The sequence below is a fragment of the Mustela putorius genome, unplaced genomic scaffold (genome assembly GCF_011764305.1).
Source record: "Mustela putorius furo isolate JIRA1106 unplaced genomic scaffold, ASM1176430v1.1 tig00000461_pilon_pilon_pilon, whole genome shotgun sequence".
NCBI classification, from domain to species: domain Eukaryota; kingdom Metazoa; phylum Chordata; class Mammalia; order Carnivora; family Mustelidae; genus Mustela; species Mustela putorius.
In genome coordinates this window covers 2,906,226-2,924,646 of record NW_025421390.1, presented here as the reverse complement: position 1 = coordinate 2,924,646, position 18,421 = coordinate 2,906,226, and the positions used below count along the sequence as shown (strand labels likewise).

At 35.3% G+C, this 18,421-nt stretch overlaps 1 protein-coding gene across 1 annotated transcript in view; it reads right to left on the bottom strand.

Moving 5' to 3' along the window:
* KPNA3 (karyopherin subunit alpha 3) overlaps positions 1–18,421 on the bottom strand; it is a 100,117-nt gene that overhangs the window by 44,872 nt on the left and 36,824 nt on the right. The window contains exon 2 of the mRNA XM_045080577.1: positions 7,511–7,555. Within this exon, the coding sequence (XP_044936512.1) occupies positions 7,511–7,555 (45 nt within the window). The remainder of the gene's footprint in view (positions 1–7,510; positions 7,556–18,421) is intronic.

Sequence of the window (18,421 nt, the reverse complement as noted above, 5' to 3'; positions counted from 1 at the left end):
TGTGAGTGGGGTGCTAAACTCCCCTACTATTACTGTATTATTGTCAATGTGTTTCTTTGATTTTTATTATTACCTGGCTTACATAATTGTCTGTTCCTATGTTAGAGACATAAATATTTACAATTGTTAGTTCTTCTTGTTGGATAGACCCTTTATGATAGAGTATCCTTCTTCATCTCTTATTATAGTCTGGTTCAAAATCTAACCTGTTGGATATAAAGATTGCCACTGCCAGTTTTCCTTTGATATCTATTAGCATGATAAATGTTTTTCCATCCCCTCACTTTATATTTGGATTTGGGTCTAAAATGAGTCTCTGGTAGACAGCATATCGATGGGTCTTGCTTTTTCATCCAATCTAAATCCCATGTCTTTTGAGTGGGCCATTTAGCCCATTTACAGAGTAACTACTGAAAGATAAGACTTTAGTGCCATTGTATTACCTGTAAAGTGACTGTTTCTGTAGATTGTCTCTGTTCCATTCTGGTCTATGTTACTTTTGGGCTCTTTCTTTGTTTAAAGGATCCCCTTTAATATTTCCTGTATGGCTGGTTTGGTGATCACAAATTCTTTTAGGTTGTTTGTCCTGGAAGATTTTTATCACTCCTTCTATTTTGAAAGACACACTAGCTGGATAATGTATACTTGGCTGCGTATTTTTTTCATTTAGCACCCTGAATATATAATGCCAGTTCTTTCCGCCTGCCATGTCTCTGTGGATAGGTCTGCTGCCAACCTAATGTTTCTATCTTTGTAGGTTATAGACCTCTTGTCTGAACTACTTTCAGGATTTTCTCCTTGTTTCTGAATTTGCAAGTTTCACTATTTTATGCCAGGGTGATGACCTATTTTTATTGATTTTGAGGGGGGTTCTCTGTGGCTTCTGGACTTGGATACTTGTTTCCTTCCCCAGATAAGGGAAGTTCTTCACTATAATTTGCTCCAATATACCTCCTGCCCCCCCCCCACTTTCCTCTTCTTCTGGGATCTGAATTATTCTAATACTGTTCCCCTTGATGGTATCACTTATCTCTCAAATTCCCACCCCCCACCCTGTGATTCAGTAATTGTTTATCTTTTTCTCAGCTTCTTTATTCTCCATCATTTTGTCTTCTATATCAATAATTCTCTCTTTTGCTTCATTTATCTTAGCAGTTAGGCTTCCATTTTGGTTGCATTTCATTAACAGCCTTTCTGATTTCAACTTGGTTAGATTTTAGTTTTTATTTCTCCAGAAAGGGATTCTCTAGTGTTTTCCATGTTTTTTCAAGCCCAGCTAGTATCTTTGTAATTGTTATTCTGAACTCTAATTCTGACATCTTACTTATGTCCATACTGATTAGGTCTCTGGCAGTCAATACTGCCTCTTCTTCTCTTTTTTGATGTGAATTTTTCCATCTTGTCATTCTGTCCCTCAGAGAAGAATAAATGATGAAAGGAAAAAAAATACTAAAATGGCAAAAATGACCCCAGAAAAAAGGATCTGTACTTAGAAAACTACAGAACACTCATGAAAGAAATTGAGAAATACAATAAAATGGAAAAACACTCTATGCCCACGGATTGGAAGAATAAATATTGTTAAAATGTCTATGCTAGAGCAATCTACACATTCAAGCAATCCCTATCAAAATACCATCAACTTTTTTCTCAGAGCTAGAACAAATAATCGTAAAATTTGTATGGAACCAGAAAAGACCCCAAATAGTCAAAGGAATGTTGAAAAAGAAAACCAAAACTGTGGTGTCATTATTCTGAACTTCAACCTCCATTATAAAGCTGTAATCACCAAAACAGTATGGTACTGGCACAAAACAGATATATAAATCAATGGAACAGAATAGAAAACCCCAAAATGAACCTTCATCCCTATGGTCAACTAAACTTCGACAAAGCAGTAAAGAATATCCAATGGAAAAAGGACAGTCTCTTCAATAAATGGTGCTGGGAAAAATTGGACAGCCACATGCAGAAGAATGAAACTGAACCATTTCCTCACACCATACACAAAGATAATCTCAAAATGGATGAAAGACCTAAATGTGAGACAGGAATCCATCAAAATCTTAGAAGACAACACAGGCAGCAACCTCTATGAATTGGTCATAGCAACTTCTTGCTAGACAATTCTCCAAAGGCAAGGGAAAAAAGGCAAAAATTAACTACTGGGACTTTTCAAGATAAAATGCTTTTGCACAGGAAAGGAAACAGCCAACAAAACCAAACACAACTGACAGAATGGGAGAAAATGACATATCGATAAAGGGCTAGTATCCAAAATCTATAAAGAATTTATCAAACTCAACACTCAAAGAACAAGTAATCCAATCAAGAAATGGGATGAAGACATGAACAAACATTTCTCCAAAGAAGACATACAAATGACCAACAGACAGGTGAAAAAACGTTCCATACCACTTGGCATCAGGGAAATGCAAATCAAAACCACAGTGAGATACCACCTCACACCAGTCAGAATGGCTAAAATTAACAAGTCAGGAAACGAAAGATGTTGGCAAGGATGTGGAGAAAGGGGAACCCTCTTACACTGTTGGTGGGAATGCAAGCTGTTACAGCCATTCTGGAAAGCAGTATGGAGGTTCCTCAAAAAGTTGAAAATAGAGCTACCCTACAACCCAGGAACTGCACTCCTGGGTATTTACCCCAAAGATACAAATGTAGTGATCTGAAGTGGCACATGGACCTGAATGTTTACAGCAGCAATGTCCACAATAGTGAAACTATGGAAAAGGCCCAGATATTACTCAGCCATCAAAAAGAAAAAAGAAATCTTGCCATTTGAAACATGGATGGAATAACAGGGTATTATGCTAAGTGAATTAAGTCAATCGGAGAAAGACAATCATCATATGATCTCACTCATATGTGGAATTTAAAAAACAAAACAGAGAGGCTCAGTTGGTTAAGCCACTACCTTCAGCTCAGGTCATAATCCCAGGGTCCTGGGAACGAGTTCCGCATCAGGCTCCTTGCTCGGCAGGGAGCCTGCTTTTCTCTCTGCCCGCTTATGTGCTCTTTATCTCTCTCTCTCTGACAAATAAATAAATAAATAAAAGCTTTAAAAAAAAAAAACCAGGATATATGATATCCTTGTCTTTTTTAAAGAAACAAACAAACAAACAAACAAAACAGAGGATCATAGGGGAGGAGGGGGAAAAAAATAAAACAAGATGAAACCAGAGAAGGAGACAAACCATAAGAGACTCTTAATCATAAGAAAGAAACTGAGAGTTGCTGGAGGGTAAGGAGGTGGGGAGATGGGGTAACTGGATGATAGACATTAAGGAGGGCATGTGATGTAATGAGCACTGGGTATTATCTAAGACTGATAAATCACAGAGCTGTACCTCTAAAACCAATAATACATTATATGTTAATTAACTGAATTTAAAGAAATTAAAATCAATAAATAAAATCTTAAAAAAATAGTATTATATTCATAATTTTGATTTCTGCATGTTCACTGTTAACATATATAAGCCACTGACTTTTATATGTTACTCCTATAATCTGTGATCTTGCTGAACTCACTTATTAATTCAAGGAAACTTTCTGTAGTAGATTCCTCAGATTTTTCTATATAGACTATCATGTCATCTAGAAACAGGGGCAGTTTTATTTTTTCCTTTTTAAACTGATGTCTTTTATTTTCTTTTCCTGTCTTTTATGGCACTGGCTAGAATTGCCAGAACTCTACTAAGTAAGAGCAATAAGGGTAGACATCCTTGCCTTGTTCTTAGATCTTAGGGGGGAAGCATTCAGTTTTCACCATTAAGTATGATGTTAGCTATAGGTTTTTTTGCAGATGTTCTTTATCAAGTTGAGCAAGTTCTATTTGTAATTGATTAAGAGTTTTATCAGGAATGAGTGCTGGTTTTTGTTTCTGTATTAATCGATATGATCATATGAACTTTATTATCTTGTTGACATAAAACAATTCAAGCTATTTTTAAAAAGATATTTTACTAGGGGCGCCTGGGCAGCTCAGTCGTTAAGCGTCTGCCTTCGGCTTAGGTCATGGTCCCAGGGTCCTGGGATTGAACCCTGCGTCAGGCAGGCTCCTTGCTCAGCAAAAAGCCTGCTTCTACCTCTCCCACTCCCCCTGCTTGTGTTCCTTCTCTCACAGTGTCTCTGTCAAACAAATAAATAAAATCTTCAAAAAAAAAAATTTTTACTAAAAGTACAAACAATTAAAAGAATTATACTGTATCTGATTAGTCAAGTAGGGCATTTTTGTGGTGTTTTTCATTATGTAAGAACTTAAGCAGTCCTACCCCCAGATCTAATGACAATAAAATCCTAATGGAATATCTGACTGATCAATCACCAAGAGAAGATTATATAAAGTTTAATATAACGTGCTAAAGTTTAAAATGCCAGTGATAAAGTTTTGGACTGATTTTCAACTCATGAGGTATTATTCACTCAACAAACATTTACTTTGAGAGGCATTATAGGATAATGATTAAGCGCTCAGCTATCATTTATCAGCTATGTGATTTTAGAAAAGTTATTTAACTCTTATGTAACTCTGTTTACAATATGATATAAAACAGAAGTACAGACTTCTGTGTAAGTGCCAATGTATTAGTACCCACTTAAATAGGAAAGTAAGATATCAAAGAGGTAAAAGAAGGCAAAAAAGTTAAAAAAAAAAAAAGAATGTGAGGCTAGTAAAAACAGTATATATTAATAATTAGATCTCACTCTCAATTAGACAGAGCATTATCAGTGTTATTCAAAATATGATCCAAGGACTGGCTAAAACTTCTCAATTTGTTACAGGTCTGCTACAAGATATGGAGCCTGTGCCAGAAATAACTACAAACTAAACACATTTAGTTCCATTATTTATGTATTTAGGCAGAAGGATTTTTTGGTACAGGAAGAAGCTCCTTGTTTAATATTTTAACACAAGCTCCCTAATTTGTCACAGATTAAGACTTTCAGATAGTACTGCTTTGTATCTATAGTATTTGTATTAAAAATTCAATAAATGATTTTTTAGAAGTTCAATAAATGATTTAAATATATAGAAAATTTTAAGATATCATAATCAATTTCATTCTTGAATATTGGCATTTAGCAAGTACTAACTCTTGGTCCAGAATTTGACTAGGCATTTAGGGATAGTCTGGGAGAGAGACTGGAGAGTACCTGGGGTAGGGGAGTGTGATTATCACCCTCACTTTAAAATATTACAATCTAATGCAAATGGTAGAGCTCATCTGTGAATCACGGGAAACTAGCTTTCTTGTATTTTTCAAGAATCTCAATGTCAGAAACAACAACGCTGTGATTTTCTCCTCAATGGAGCTATAGAAAAAGAAAGACTAGAAGTAGAGACAGACACTGGCTATAAAAAGGAATCTTTTCCTGGAGGGCTCTCCACACCTCTGTAGAATCACCAAAATCAATTAAGCTTTGCCTGAAGTTTAGGATTTGTTTCAGGAACGGTTCACATTCTGCTGCTTAGCCAGGGAATTCTGAAATGTGAAGTAAGAAATTTCTTGAGATTTCTTTAGTTAATTTCATTTTTGGTCCTTCTGTAAAGATTTCTAGGAGTTAACTCTGGTGACTGAAAAGGAAATAATGTTATCTACAGAGAAAAAGAAGAGATAAGAGGAGTCTAAGGTAACCAAAATGGATATTTAAAAAGATGCATTCTGACAAGCAAGAAATTTAATTATATAAATTAAGTCCAGAAGACAGCACAACTACAGAAGGAGGAACAAACAGCCAAATATAAATACAAATGAATAGCTTGTATTTATAAGCATATTAGAAGAGCTAAAAAGCTTAAAATAAGAGGAGGATTCTGAATGATACCAGGACCAATACAAAGTTTTAGAGTTGTTTTCCAAGCATGACAATTTAAGGGAAAATAAAGGCTCACATCTGGGGATAGTTGGTATAGTGTTAATGGATGTTTTACTACTACTGTCTCTATTGAGGAGAATGATCTTTACATGACAAATGAAAAACTAGTCATAAAAGAACACTTAACTATTCTATTTATATAAGGTTCAAACTATGCAAAATAATCTATAATATTAAAAAATCAAGATAATGCTTACCCTTGGGGGAAAGGATAACTAGGAAAGAGCCTTGGAATACAGGTAATGTTCTCTTTCTTGACCTAGGAGCTTATTACACAGATGTGCTCACTTTGTGAAAATTCATCAAGCTGTACGCTTAGATGTGATGACCTTTTTCTATACATGTTATAAGTAAATACCATTTTAACTATTTAATGATACATTTTTATGCTGTGTGGTTTAGGGATAAATAATAAAAAGCTAATAAAAAGTTAATAAAGCTAATAAAAAGTTAAAAAGCAAAAAAAAAAAAAAAAAAAAAAAGAAGCTAGGTCTGAAGTGTCAAGATTGGCAAGGAGCTCACCTCACTCTCTTTATTAAATTAAGGCTTAGTTTACTTCTCTGGTCCAGATGAAACAAGGATCTGAAAAAACTTGAAAATATGATGGCCAAATCACCGTTGTTAATCTGTAAGTATCTCTGAAGAATTTAAGTTGCAGGAACACTGGAATTAGCAAGCAGTTTTCAATTCTACTAAAGACTGGGGGGTAGGCCGCATAGGGAGTTAGGAAAATGAATTTCAGGAACTATATACGATACCAATGAGCTTAATATTGATGCTGAGTAAAAATTCATGACCCAAAGTGGGTATTTAATAAACACTTATTAAATAAATAAATGCACAGGTCTATTTATAGTTTTAGTAACTGGGAGTGTGTTACTCTCAGAATCGAGACCTTTCTTTTCTCCAAAATTGAAAAGTTTCAAGATGGTAATTTAATATAGAAATTTCAGGAGTGAATTAAGATCAAGAAAAGAAGCTAATCTAAGATGAACACAAAGATTTAGAAATAAATTTTAAAGTCTATTTTTTTAATGTACATGTAATATAGAGAGTTAGTTATGTATACTTTCTTGATTGGGAATTAAAATACTAGCTTCAAATAAAATGAGCTTGCATGAATACACAATCTTATGAAGGTTCATTCTAAAGTCCTCAAAAAAATAAAAATAAAAAGAAGAAAATGCAATTTTTAACAGCAGTTTCATTTAACTGGTAAGATAAAAGGTTATTTTACTTCTATTTTTCTAAAGTATCTTTAACAAGTATGTGTAACTTTTACATGAAAAAGGTAGAGGAATCCTGTCTAGCACACGGCCCAAAGAAAGAGAGGATCTTGAGAAAAAAAGTAAAAACGAAACAGAAGAGTATCTAATTTCACCAGATCTGAGAATTTCAATGCAGGCACTAAAATACTTCACACAATACCTCAATAAATGAAAGCTATTATAAGTAAATACCATTTTAACTATTTAATGATACATTTTCATGCTGTGTGGTTTAGGGATGACCACTAATTTGCTATAGTATTTTCATTATTCAAGTTATACAGAATTTTAAAATCAGAAAAACCTCCTAATTACTTTCTGTTAAATGCAATCACCCTTACCTTTCGCAGTTCAACTGTCACTTCATTCCGGTGTCTTCTCATTGTCTAAAAGGAAAAATAAAGAACACATAAGTACTGAATATTGATACTGCTAGTAGATAAATTAAGGTCTAAGGCTTGACTTATTTCACTTAGCATAATCCCCCCCCAGTTCTATCCATGTTGATGCAAATCGTAGAGCACTGGGTATTATATGCAAACAATGAATCATGGAACACAACATCCAAAACTAATGATGTACTGTATGATCACTAACATAACACAATAAAAAAATTAAGGTCTAAGGCATTTAATATATAGAATTTTCTGGAAGTAATTCATTGTTAAGGATTGAGGACTGGTCAGTTTTAGACTTTAAATGAACCATGGGAATTTAAAAAGCCAAAACTCCTGTCTATTTTACTGGATATCTGTTGGTTAATCTTGTGGGGAGTTTTTTAATTTGGGGGGAGCTGAAGGTAGGGCTTGGCTGCCTAGCATCCATTCCCCTTGTCTAACTGCACCCAGGTATCTCTGGGGAATTATATACCTTCTCCTGTGGATTGCCTTGATCAAACTCCTATTAAAGTATCTCATTCTCTCCTAGTTTTGAATAGGGCACGAGACTGAAATCATGCTAGTAGAGCTTTTGCCCCCATGACTCTGAACCTTGAGCAAAATGGAAAGGAAAAAAAAAGAGGAAAAAGAGAGGCAGCACATTAATTTCCAAAGGAAATATCTGGACAAGATAGTGAATAATACTTACATCCTGGAGTTGCTCTAGTCCCAGTTCTCAGGTGTCCCCACTCATTTTATGAACTACCTATATTCTTCCAATAAATTATGGTTTTGCTTACATTGGCCAGAGTTGGTTTTTGACATTTGCAACTGATGAAATCTATCTCAAATGATTCATGTTTTCAAAAAGTAAAAGACTTGGGGCACCTGGGTGGCTCAGTGGGTTAAGCTTCTACCTTTGGCTTAGGTCCTGATCTCAGGGTCCTGTGATCGAGCCCCGCATTGGGCTCTTTGCTCAGCAGTAAGCCTGCTCCTCCCTCCCACCTCTCTGCCTGTCATCTCTGTCAAATAAATAAATAAAATCTTTAAAAAAAAAAAAAAGGAAAAGACTTAATTGTAATGGCCTTGAAACCACATGAAAAGGGATATAAATTTGGGATAGATATTTTGCATCAAAAGGCAGAGTCCTTCTAAGTTTACAGTGAGGCTCTATCAGGCCCGGTCTTACCAGGAATGACTAAAATGATCAGACAGCCTCCCTCCCCTTGATGTACTGATAGGATGGATTATCTTATTACACATACAAGTATGGTAAAATCCTTAAATTTTTGGATTAAAGGCTACATAAACATTACATGGTTGTGGTATATTATTATTTTAATATATTGCCAGATTCAGTATGGTACTATTTTATTTAATAATTCTTTTGTTATGGTATCTCTATCAAGTTTTTGTAAATGGCAATGATAAATTAATTCTCTTTTTAGAAAAAAAAATCCCATGAAAATCAAATTACAAAGTTTGTTAAATATACTGAAATATTAACCTAGATTTAGCTTATGCTTAAATATATATATTAAATGTAAACAAAACTGCCAAACAAAATTCAAATTAGTAGCATTCATTTAATGTGAAGAAATGATGCACTGATAAAACTATTATCACTAGTAGGGTTCAACCTTGAATCTAATTCTATGTTGCTGTGTTTTGACTTTAATATGATGAATATACAGACTGCTTCGTGTATAAATTCATCATGTAGAATGGTAATAAATGTTGAGCAATTTTCAAATACCAATGTTATTTTGATAACTCTAAACTGTCTTGATTTACTTGAAGATTAGAACTGCACTACAGATAAAATTTGCCTATATGAATATCTAATCAAACTGTTACTAGAACTGAGAAGGAAAAATATTTTCATTGCAATAACTACTATACTTAATTATTTATGAACTGTTAATAAGATGATAGGCACACAACAAAAAAAGATCTAGGCAACATATCCCTTACAAAATATGATCAATTAACGCTATACTGTAATTCACATTAAAATATTTCAGCATCGGGGTGCCTGGGTGGCTCAGAGGGTTAAAGCCTCTGCCTTCAGCTCAGGTCATGATCCCAGGGTCCTGGGATCAAGCCCCGCATAGGGCTCTCTCCTTGGTGGGGAGCCTGCTTCCTCCTCCTCTCTCTCTCTGCCTGCCTCTCTGCCTACTTGTGATCTCTCTCTGTCAAATAAATAAATCTTAAAAAAAAAAAAAACAAAAACTTCAGCATCAATAGAAGTGGTGTGTCAACTCTGAAAGTTCCCTAAATTAGGACTCCACACTTCAAAGTAAGTTAGTAGCATGTGAAGCATTCATATCAGACGTTAGCTCCCCGTTAAGTAAGTGCTTCGAATATCAACATCTGAATTTAGACAATGGTTTGTTAATTAGTATAAGAGATGTTGGAAATAACTTTTTTATTGCTGAAATGAAACTGTGCAAGATATATAGATTGACTAGGAATACTGTACATGTGCCTGATTTTTGTCTATTTGCAGTTTAAGAATCTGGCAAGTCCAGCAGTCTGTCTTCAGGGAAGTTTTTGAATCTATGCCTCCCTTTGATCCTATATATCACCCTTTCTTAGATTTTGTCACCTAGTCCTAATCAGTTCTTTGTGGTATATGCTTATAGTTCAAGTTCTATTGCAAGGTGGTAACTGCTTGCCACATGTTTGTATAAGTGGCAGAATTCTAAAGCTTCTTTTATTATAACATAACTCACTGGTAGTAAAATTTCTAAGGAAAAAATACCTGTTACTTCACCTACCTCTAATAGTTAAAAGGCTTCCTACTCACCCAAAAGAACCATACGCATGTAAAATAGCCAGATGGCTTAGGTCAATCAGCAACAGGTACTGACCACTATGTATATGATAAAAGTACCACTGAATTAGTCATGATGCATTCTCTTCTCTGAATTACAGAAAAAGGCTCCATCTTGGGCCCTCTCCTCCCTAACATTCTTCCCAAGTGATCTCATTTACTCTCATGTCTTCAATTACTTTTTGATGACCACTCTCAAATATCTATCTTTAGTTCAGCCCTCCTGACTGATCTCAAATATGTAAGTACTATATTCACTCACTCAACAAAAATTCACTGAATTCATCTAAAATGGAACAGGCAATATGCCTGCAACTGGGAGACAAATATAGAATTTACAGTCTAGTACAGTTGTCAGTAAACCACAGCCTGTGCCCCAAACCTTGGGCTGTTTTCTGTAGGAATGAACAGGAATGGTTTTGACACTTTCAGGTGGTTGTATTATAAATGATATTAAGTATCCATGTAATATACCTATTTTTGTCTCTTGGCTCCCAAAACCTAAAATATTTACCTTCTATCCTTTTAAGAGAATGTTTGCCAACAGTCAGTCTAGTGAAAAACACATTAGTGATAACCAGTAATATAAACGTGTTAAATGAAAAAAAACAAAAAACAAAAAACAAAAACGTGTTAAATGTTAAGATAGGAAAATAAAGTTTAATGTTGGAAGGAGACATGATTAGGGAATCAGGAAAAAGCTTCCTGAAGAAATGAAATATATCTATACGTGGTTTGGGGCTAGACTGTTGCAAGACTTCACATTTAGAATGCTTAATAGCTGATCCCTTTCCTCCTCCCCTCCCAAAAAAACCCTTCCCCCCAAAAAACTACTCTTCCATGAATATTCCCAGTATTAGGAAAAATCACCAGCATCCAAACAGTTTTAAGAACCCCAATCTTAGGAGATCATCCATGTCTGCACAGTCTCTCACACTTTGACACCCAACAAGGCACCAAAACTAGGATTCAACCCTTCTAGCTCAACTGCCATTATCCTAGACTAAGCCACCGTTATCTCACCTGGACTGCCACAATAGCCTCCTAACTAGTCTACTTGTGTGGTCTTTCTCTTGAATAAAAGTTCTCAATGAAGTTTTTTATCTTCTATAAACTCCCCTAAAACAGAAACACACACACACACAAACACAGTCACCAGGACAGCCAAACCCAAACCCCATGGACAAAATCTACAAGGCTAAGTGACAGGGTATCCCCACGAATTCTCAAATACAAGCAGGATCTGGGTTAAACTGTCAACTATAGGAGTCACATGGTATAGCATGTATACACAGAAGGAAACAGAAGAGCTCAAGTAATAGGGTAGGTAACTGAAGGACTTGAGGTCAGAAAAACCCCAAATCGTAAATCATTAGAGTTTAGAAAGGCAATATGCAAATAGCTACAAATGGAAAAGCTCTTTTGTATATACCAACTGTAAGGTATAAGGCTCTACACTCAAAAACTAAGGAGTGAAGACTCCCTTCCTGGACAAAGTCCTACACTGAAAAGAAACTTCTGGGAGAAGAATCTCAGTTGAGCAAGACAGGCACAATGAAGCAAAGAAAAGGAGGTATCAGACAAAAGTGGGTTAATTAAAGAGACAATCTCAGAACATAGAAAGCTAAATATTTCTTATCACTTTGTAAAAATCAACAGAAGAAGGGGTACAGAGTGGTAAAGCTAGAAAAATTATCCTGACCATCCCTTGCTCCAAAAAGTTCAGGAAAACCTATTATAAACGAGCAACAGAAAAGGGTTGAGATCAAATTCCATGCCATAAAAAAAAGGGAAAATAGGGGCGCCTGGATGGCTCAGTGGGTTAAGCCTCTGCCTTCAGCTCAGGTCATGATATCAGGGTACCAGGATTGAGCCCCACACATCAGGCTTTCTGCTCCACAGGGAGCCTGCCTCTCCTTTTCCCTCTGTCTGCTTCTCTGCCTACTGGTGATCTCTCTTTCTCTCTCTGTCAAATAAATAAATAAAATCTTAAAAAGAAAAAATGAAAATAAGGAGCAGAACGTTGACTCTAAAAGCTTGCCACCAAAAAGCCATACCTACAAAACAGATAAAAATTTAATCCAAGAAAATGTGAAATAACATTCCAAATCAGAATGCAAAAAACTCAGAAATCAGGTGCTAGAAATCAGAAAAGAATTTGAAGTAAAAGAAAAAAAATTATTTCAGAAAGGAAACCTAATCAAGAATAGTTATAAGATTCAATACACAACAGATAATGCTTAAGAGATAAAGAATGTGCAAATAAATTTTTAATCAAAAGAAATAAAGGTGAGAAACACCTGGCTGGCTTAGTTAGCAGGGCATGTGACTCTTGATTTCAGGGTTGTAAGTTCGACCCTCACACCAGGTGTAGAGATTACTTAAAATCAAGTAAATATATAAATAAATAAATAAAGGAAGGTGAAAATATTAGAATGAAAGTGACAATAAAGCTAAGCAAAGATGTTACATCCATACAATAAGAACACGTCAAAGAATAAAACCAAAGCAATGAAATAAAGCAAATACCAAAAACTATAATTAGAGAGAAAAAAGTCCTACAACTAGAAGTCTTTAAATGAAATATTGAAAGAGTGCACTGATTCCTGGGACATTAACTGAGAGAAACCAATACCAAAATATATCCGAAAAAATGAATGAATTTCCAAAAAGAAAAAAAAAAGATAGAAAAAAAGAAAAATGCCTTTGGACATTAGTCAAAAAAACAAACAAACAACAACAACAAAAACCCCTCCAGTGATTTATTAGGTAGATATAAGAAGTCAGTTCAACAAGGTCATAGGACACAACATAAAAATACAAGTATCAATTTTATGTCTATATACTAGCAATGAATACATGGGTACCAAAATTAAAAATACACCTTGTAGCATTTATAATCTCTCAAAAAATACTTACGTATGAACCTAACAATACATGCACAGGACATACATGTTGAAAACTACACAACACTGATGAAAGAATCCAAAATGATGAAAGATAAAAAAAAAATTGAGAGATACACTGTGTTCATGGATTGGTACACTCAACATGGTATTAATATGTCAATTCTCCCCACAATAATACACAGGTTTAACACAATTCCTCTCAAAATCCCAGCAGCATTCTTTGTAGATACAGAAAATAATATTCTAAAATTTATATTAGAAAGGCAAAGTAATTAGAAGAGCTAAAACAATTTTTGAAAAAGAAGAATAAAGTGGGAGGGACCAGTCTATCCAATTTCAAGATTACAGAGCTATAATAATAAACACTGTGTGATACTGGTGGATTAACAGAACAGAATGAAAAAAAAAAAAAGAAAGACCTATACAAATATGCTCAAACTGATTTCTGACAAAGGGTAAAAGCAGTTCAATAAAGGAAAGAGGCTTTTCAACAAATGTTGCTAGAACAGGTAGACACTGCTAGACAAAATGTATGAAATCTCAATTTAAGTCTCATATTTTACACAAAAATTAATATAAAATGTATCACATTTAAGTGTAAAACTATAAAACATTCAGAAAAAAAATCTCTGGGTTCTGGAGCTAGGCAAAGAGTTCTTAAATTTGACCTTAAAAGCATAACGCATGAAAGAAATGGGGGAGTCTGGATGGCTCAGTTGGTTGAGCCACTGCCTTCGAATCAGGTCGGGGTCCTGGGATCGATTCCCGCATCGGGCTCCTTGCTCAGTGAGGAGCCTGCTTCTCTCTCTGCCTCTGCCTGCCACTCTGCGTGCCTGTGCTCTCTCTGATAAACAAATAAATAAAATCTTAAAAAAGAAAGAAAAAGAAAAAGAAGTAACTGGTAAGTTGGACCTCATCAAAATTAAAAAACATTGCTCTGAGAAAGCCCCCATGGGAAGGGGATGAAAAGACAAGCTAGAGATAGAAAAAAATATTTGCAAACTACATATGCAATAAAGGACTAGTATCTGGAATATATAGAGAACTCTCAAAGCCCAAGAAAAAGTTAATTAAATTAGAAAATAAGCAAAAGAAATGAAGTGTATATCTTAAAGAGGATATACAGATGGCAAATAAGCACAAGAAAAAAGATGTTCAATATTATTAGCCATTAGGGAAATACAAATTAAAACCACAATGAGATATTACTACACATCTATCAGAACAGCTAAAATAAATAATTGTGACAACACCAAATGTTTATGAGGATATGTAGAAGCTCGTGCATTGTTAGTGGGATTGTAAAATGGTACAGCCATCAGGAAAACAGTTTCTTAAAAAATGAAACATGCAGGGGCGGCTGGGTGGCTCAGTGGGTTAAAGCCTCTGACTTCGGCTCAGGTCATGATCCCGGGGGGTCCTGGGATCAAGCCCCACATCAGGCTCTCTGTTCAGCGGTGAGCCTGCTTCCCTTCCTCTCTCTCTGCCTGCCTCTCTGCCTTTGTGTGATCTCTGTCAAATAAATAAATAAAATCTTAAAAAAAAAAAATGAAACATGCAAACACCACAGTATTCAGCAACCACACATCTAGAACTTTGTATCAGAGAAATGAAAACTTAAGTTTACAGAAAATCTGTAAACAAACATTTATACCTATCTTATTCATAAAAACCTAAGCCTGGAAAAACCCCAGATATCCTTTACAGTTTAAACAAACTATATATACACCATAGAATATTATCCAGCAGCAAAAAGGAAGGAACTACTCAGACAAGGAACAATTTGGATGAATCTCCAGAGAATTATACTAACAGAAAAAAAAAAAAAAAACTAATCCCAAAAGGTTACATACCATACAATTCCATTTAAATAACACTCCTAAAGCAACAAAATTACAGAAATGGAGAAGAGATTAGTAGTTGTCAGGGGTTGAAGAGAGGTAGGGTGGAAAGGAGGGAGCTCGGCTATAAACTGGCAATAAAAGAGATCTTTGTGGTGATAGAAATGCTTTGTATTTTGACTGTATAAATATCAATATTTTACTAGAGTGTTGCAAGAAGTTCCCATTGGGGAAACTGAGTACAAAGTACAATGGATATTTCTATGTTACGTTTCACAACTGCATGTCAATATATATTTCAAAATAATGGCCAATTAAAAAAAAAACTTTTTAAAGAAGGATATACCTCCTATCAGTTGCTGGGGAAAAGGGAAAAAAGAGGTCACAATCAAATTCAGTAATGCATATAACAGGGAATCTATAAAGACTAAAAAACAGGGGGACTAAATAAAGTTAACCACTGTAACAAATATACGAACCTTCCAAAATACCAAAAATAAACTAAAAAAGAGTAAATGAAACAGATCACATAGAAAAATATACAAGAATAGGGAGAAAACATTGTAAAGAGCTAAAGGAAACCAGGCAGCCTTTGATTTCAGACCTATACGAAAATGAATTACATAAAAGTATGAGAAAGCAATTTCTAAAAGAATTTTAAAAATTAATTAATCTAAACGTATATTCACTTGGTGACAGTTACACTATCCTATATAACTTTCAACATAGTAATCTGTATGTTCCCAGTCAACCCTAAAGACAAGATAAATACAAAGGAAACTATACCATTTTCAGTAATCCTACTACTGGTTACAGTATTGAGATAGATTATTATTCTGACACTGTTGTGTATGTATTTGGAAGAGATGAAATTAGTAGTAATATGATATTCTAATTCTACCAACCCTGATCAAAGCAAACAAGGAATTTCAACCTGGGATGAAGGAGATAGAGATATATGGTTGAAGCTCTTTAGTAAAACCCTTCTTTTTGTCTTGAACTTGAATCGGAAATACCAATACATGCAGAATATATCATTTTAAAAACATTCCTCTATCAGTCTACTTAAAATTCCTAGATCTGTCAAAAACACTCAAAATCTACCTTGAAGGGGCTCCAATTGGTTAAGGATGGTCAATCAGAGTATCAATAAAAATAATGACTACTATGGGGGCACCGGGATGGCTGAGTCAGTTGAACATCTAACTCTTGATTTTGGCTCATGTCATGATCTCAGCATGATGAGATCGAGCCCCACATCAGGCTCTGAGCTCTGCACAGAGTGGGCTTGTTCCTATTCCTCTGCTCCTCCCATCCTACCCCTCTTGAATAAATAAATAAAACCGTAAAAAAAATAACAACACAATGAGCTGAATCATACATATGATTCAATTCATGAATTCAGAATATGAAAAAAAAAAACCCAATTGGTCATCACTGGAAGGTGCTAATGAATCACCTCATTGTTCTCAAAACTGATAAATGGAGAGAATCAAGCACAAATTTTGCCTTTACCTAAACAAATTTTATCATGAGGGTAACGTAACCAATTAATAAATGAGGGGGAGTTTCTGTTTAAAATAGTAGTCCAGCTAATAAAGTAGGAAGGACAGAACTAGAATATCACTGTTTACAACTCCTAGTAAATAATAAATTTAGGTGATGTTCCTCAATGGCTGTCAGCATTACAGTGAGAGACAATCACACACTATGTGCCATCCTGATGGAAGAGAAAACCATCACGTATGATGTACTCTTGTCCCCTCTGCCCAAAATAATCTGAATCTGATAATGCCTCCAGATTCAACTATCGATTTACAGAAAATACAGAGGGCAAATAAACATATTAAATGATACTATAAATGGCAAAAAAAGGTGAGATTAAAAGATTATAGATTAAGAGACTATAGGGAAGAAAGTGAGGGTTGCTGGAGGGAGGTGGGTGAGCAGATGGGGTAACTGGATGGTGGCATTAAGGAAGGCATGTGATATGACGAACACCGGATGTTATATGCTACTAATGAATAACTCAACTCTACATCTGAAACTAATTATGTACTATATGTTGGCTAGTTGAATTTAAAAAAAAAAAAGATTATACTTTTAAAAAGAGACTTCAAATTCATTCAGAGTAAGGCTACAGATCTTTATCTGGATACTGATCCAAACAAACTGTTCAAAAATATGTAACACTTGAGATCACTGGAAATTTGAACAACTGGATACTTTGTTAGTTTTAAAGAAGTTACTGTTAGGATCAGGGGTGGGTGGGTGTGTGTGAGAGAGAGAGAGAGAGAAATGCAATAATGGTATTTATTTTAAATACTATGCATATATCTTTCTAGTAACAAAAGATGTCACTTGTGGGAGACCTCATACTTCTGAGAAGTCTTCTGTTTCATTAAAATGGATCCAAGCAATAACAGAAGAAATACGTTTTAAATGCATTGCTAAGCTCACATAAATACTAAGGAGGTAAAGGAGTCAGTAAAGTCAGTAAAGTTCACCATGGGGCAAGTTGTCAAAAGTCAGTAAAGTCAGTAAAGTTCACCATGGAGCAAGTTGTCAAAAGCAAATATGTGAAAGGGAAAGTATGAGGTTAATAATCTATTCACACTGGGAATAGAAAATTAAGTCCAGGTTAAAAAACTAAACTTGGGGTGCCTGAGTGGCTCAGTGGGTTAAGCCTCTGCCTTCTGCTTAGGTCATGATCTCAGGGGCCTGGGATCAAGCCCCGCATCGCATCTGCTCAGCAGGGAGCCTTCTTTCCCCTCTCTCTGCCTGCCTCTGACTACTTGTGATCTCTGTCTGTCATATAAATAAATAAAATGTTTAAAAAAAACAAAACAAAACACCCTGAACTTCTCATTTAGCCCAAACTCTCAAGATGGCCAAAATGCCTCAACAGATGCAAACCTTTTCTGCTAAAAAGCAGTTCCACCAGGTTCTCAGGATTAAGGAAAAGTCACCAAATATACGAGAAATAAACCACTAAAGAGTAATGGGGCTGGGCACCTGGGTGGCTCAGTGGGTTAAAGCCTCTGCCTTCAGCTCAGGTCATGGTCCTGCTTCAGGTCATGAGCCTGCTTCCTTCCCCCGCCCACCTCTGCCTGCCTCTCTGCCTACTTGTGATCTCTGTCTGTCAAATAAATAAATAAATAAATAATCTTAAAAAAAAAAAAAAAAAGAGTCATGGGGCTCCTGGGTGGCTCAGTCGGTTAAGCATCTGGCTTCAGCTAAGATCATTATCCCAGGATCCTGGGATAGAGCCCCACTTCAGGCTCCATGC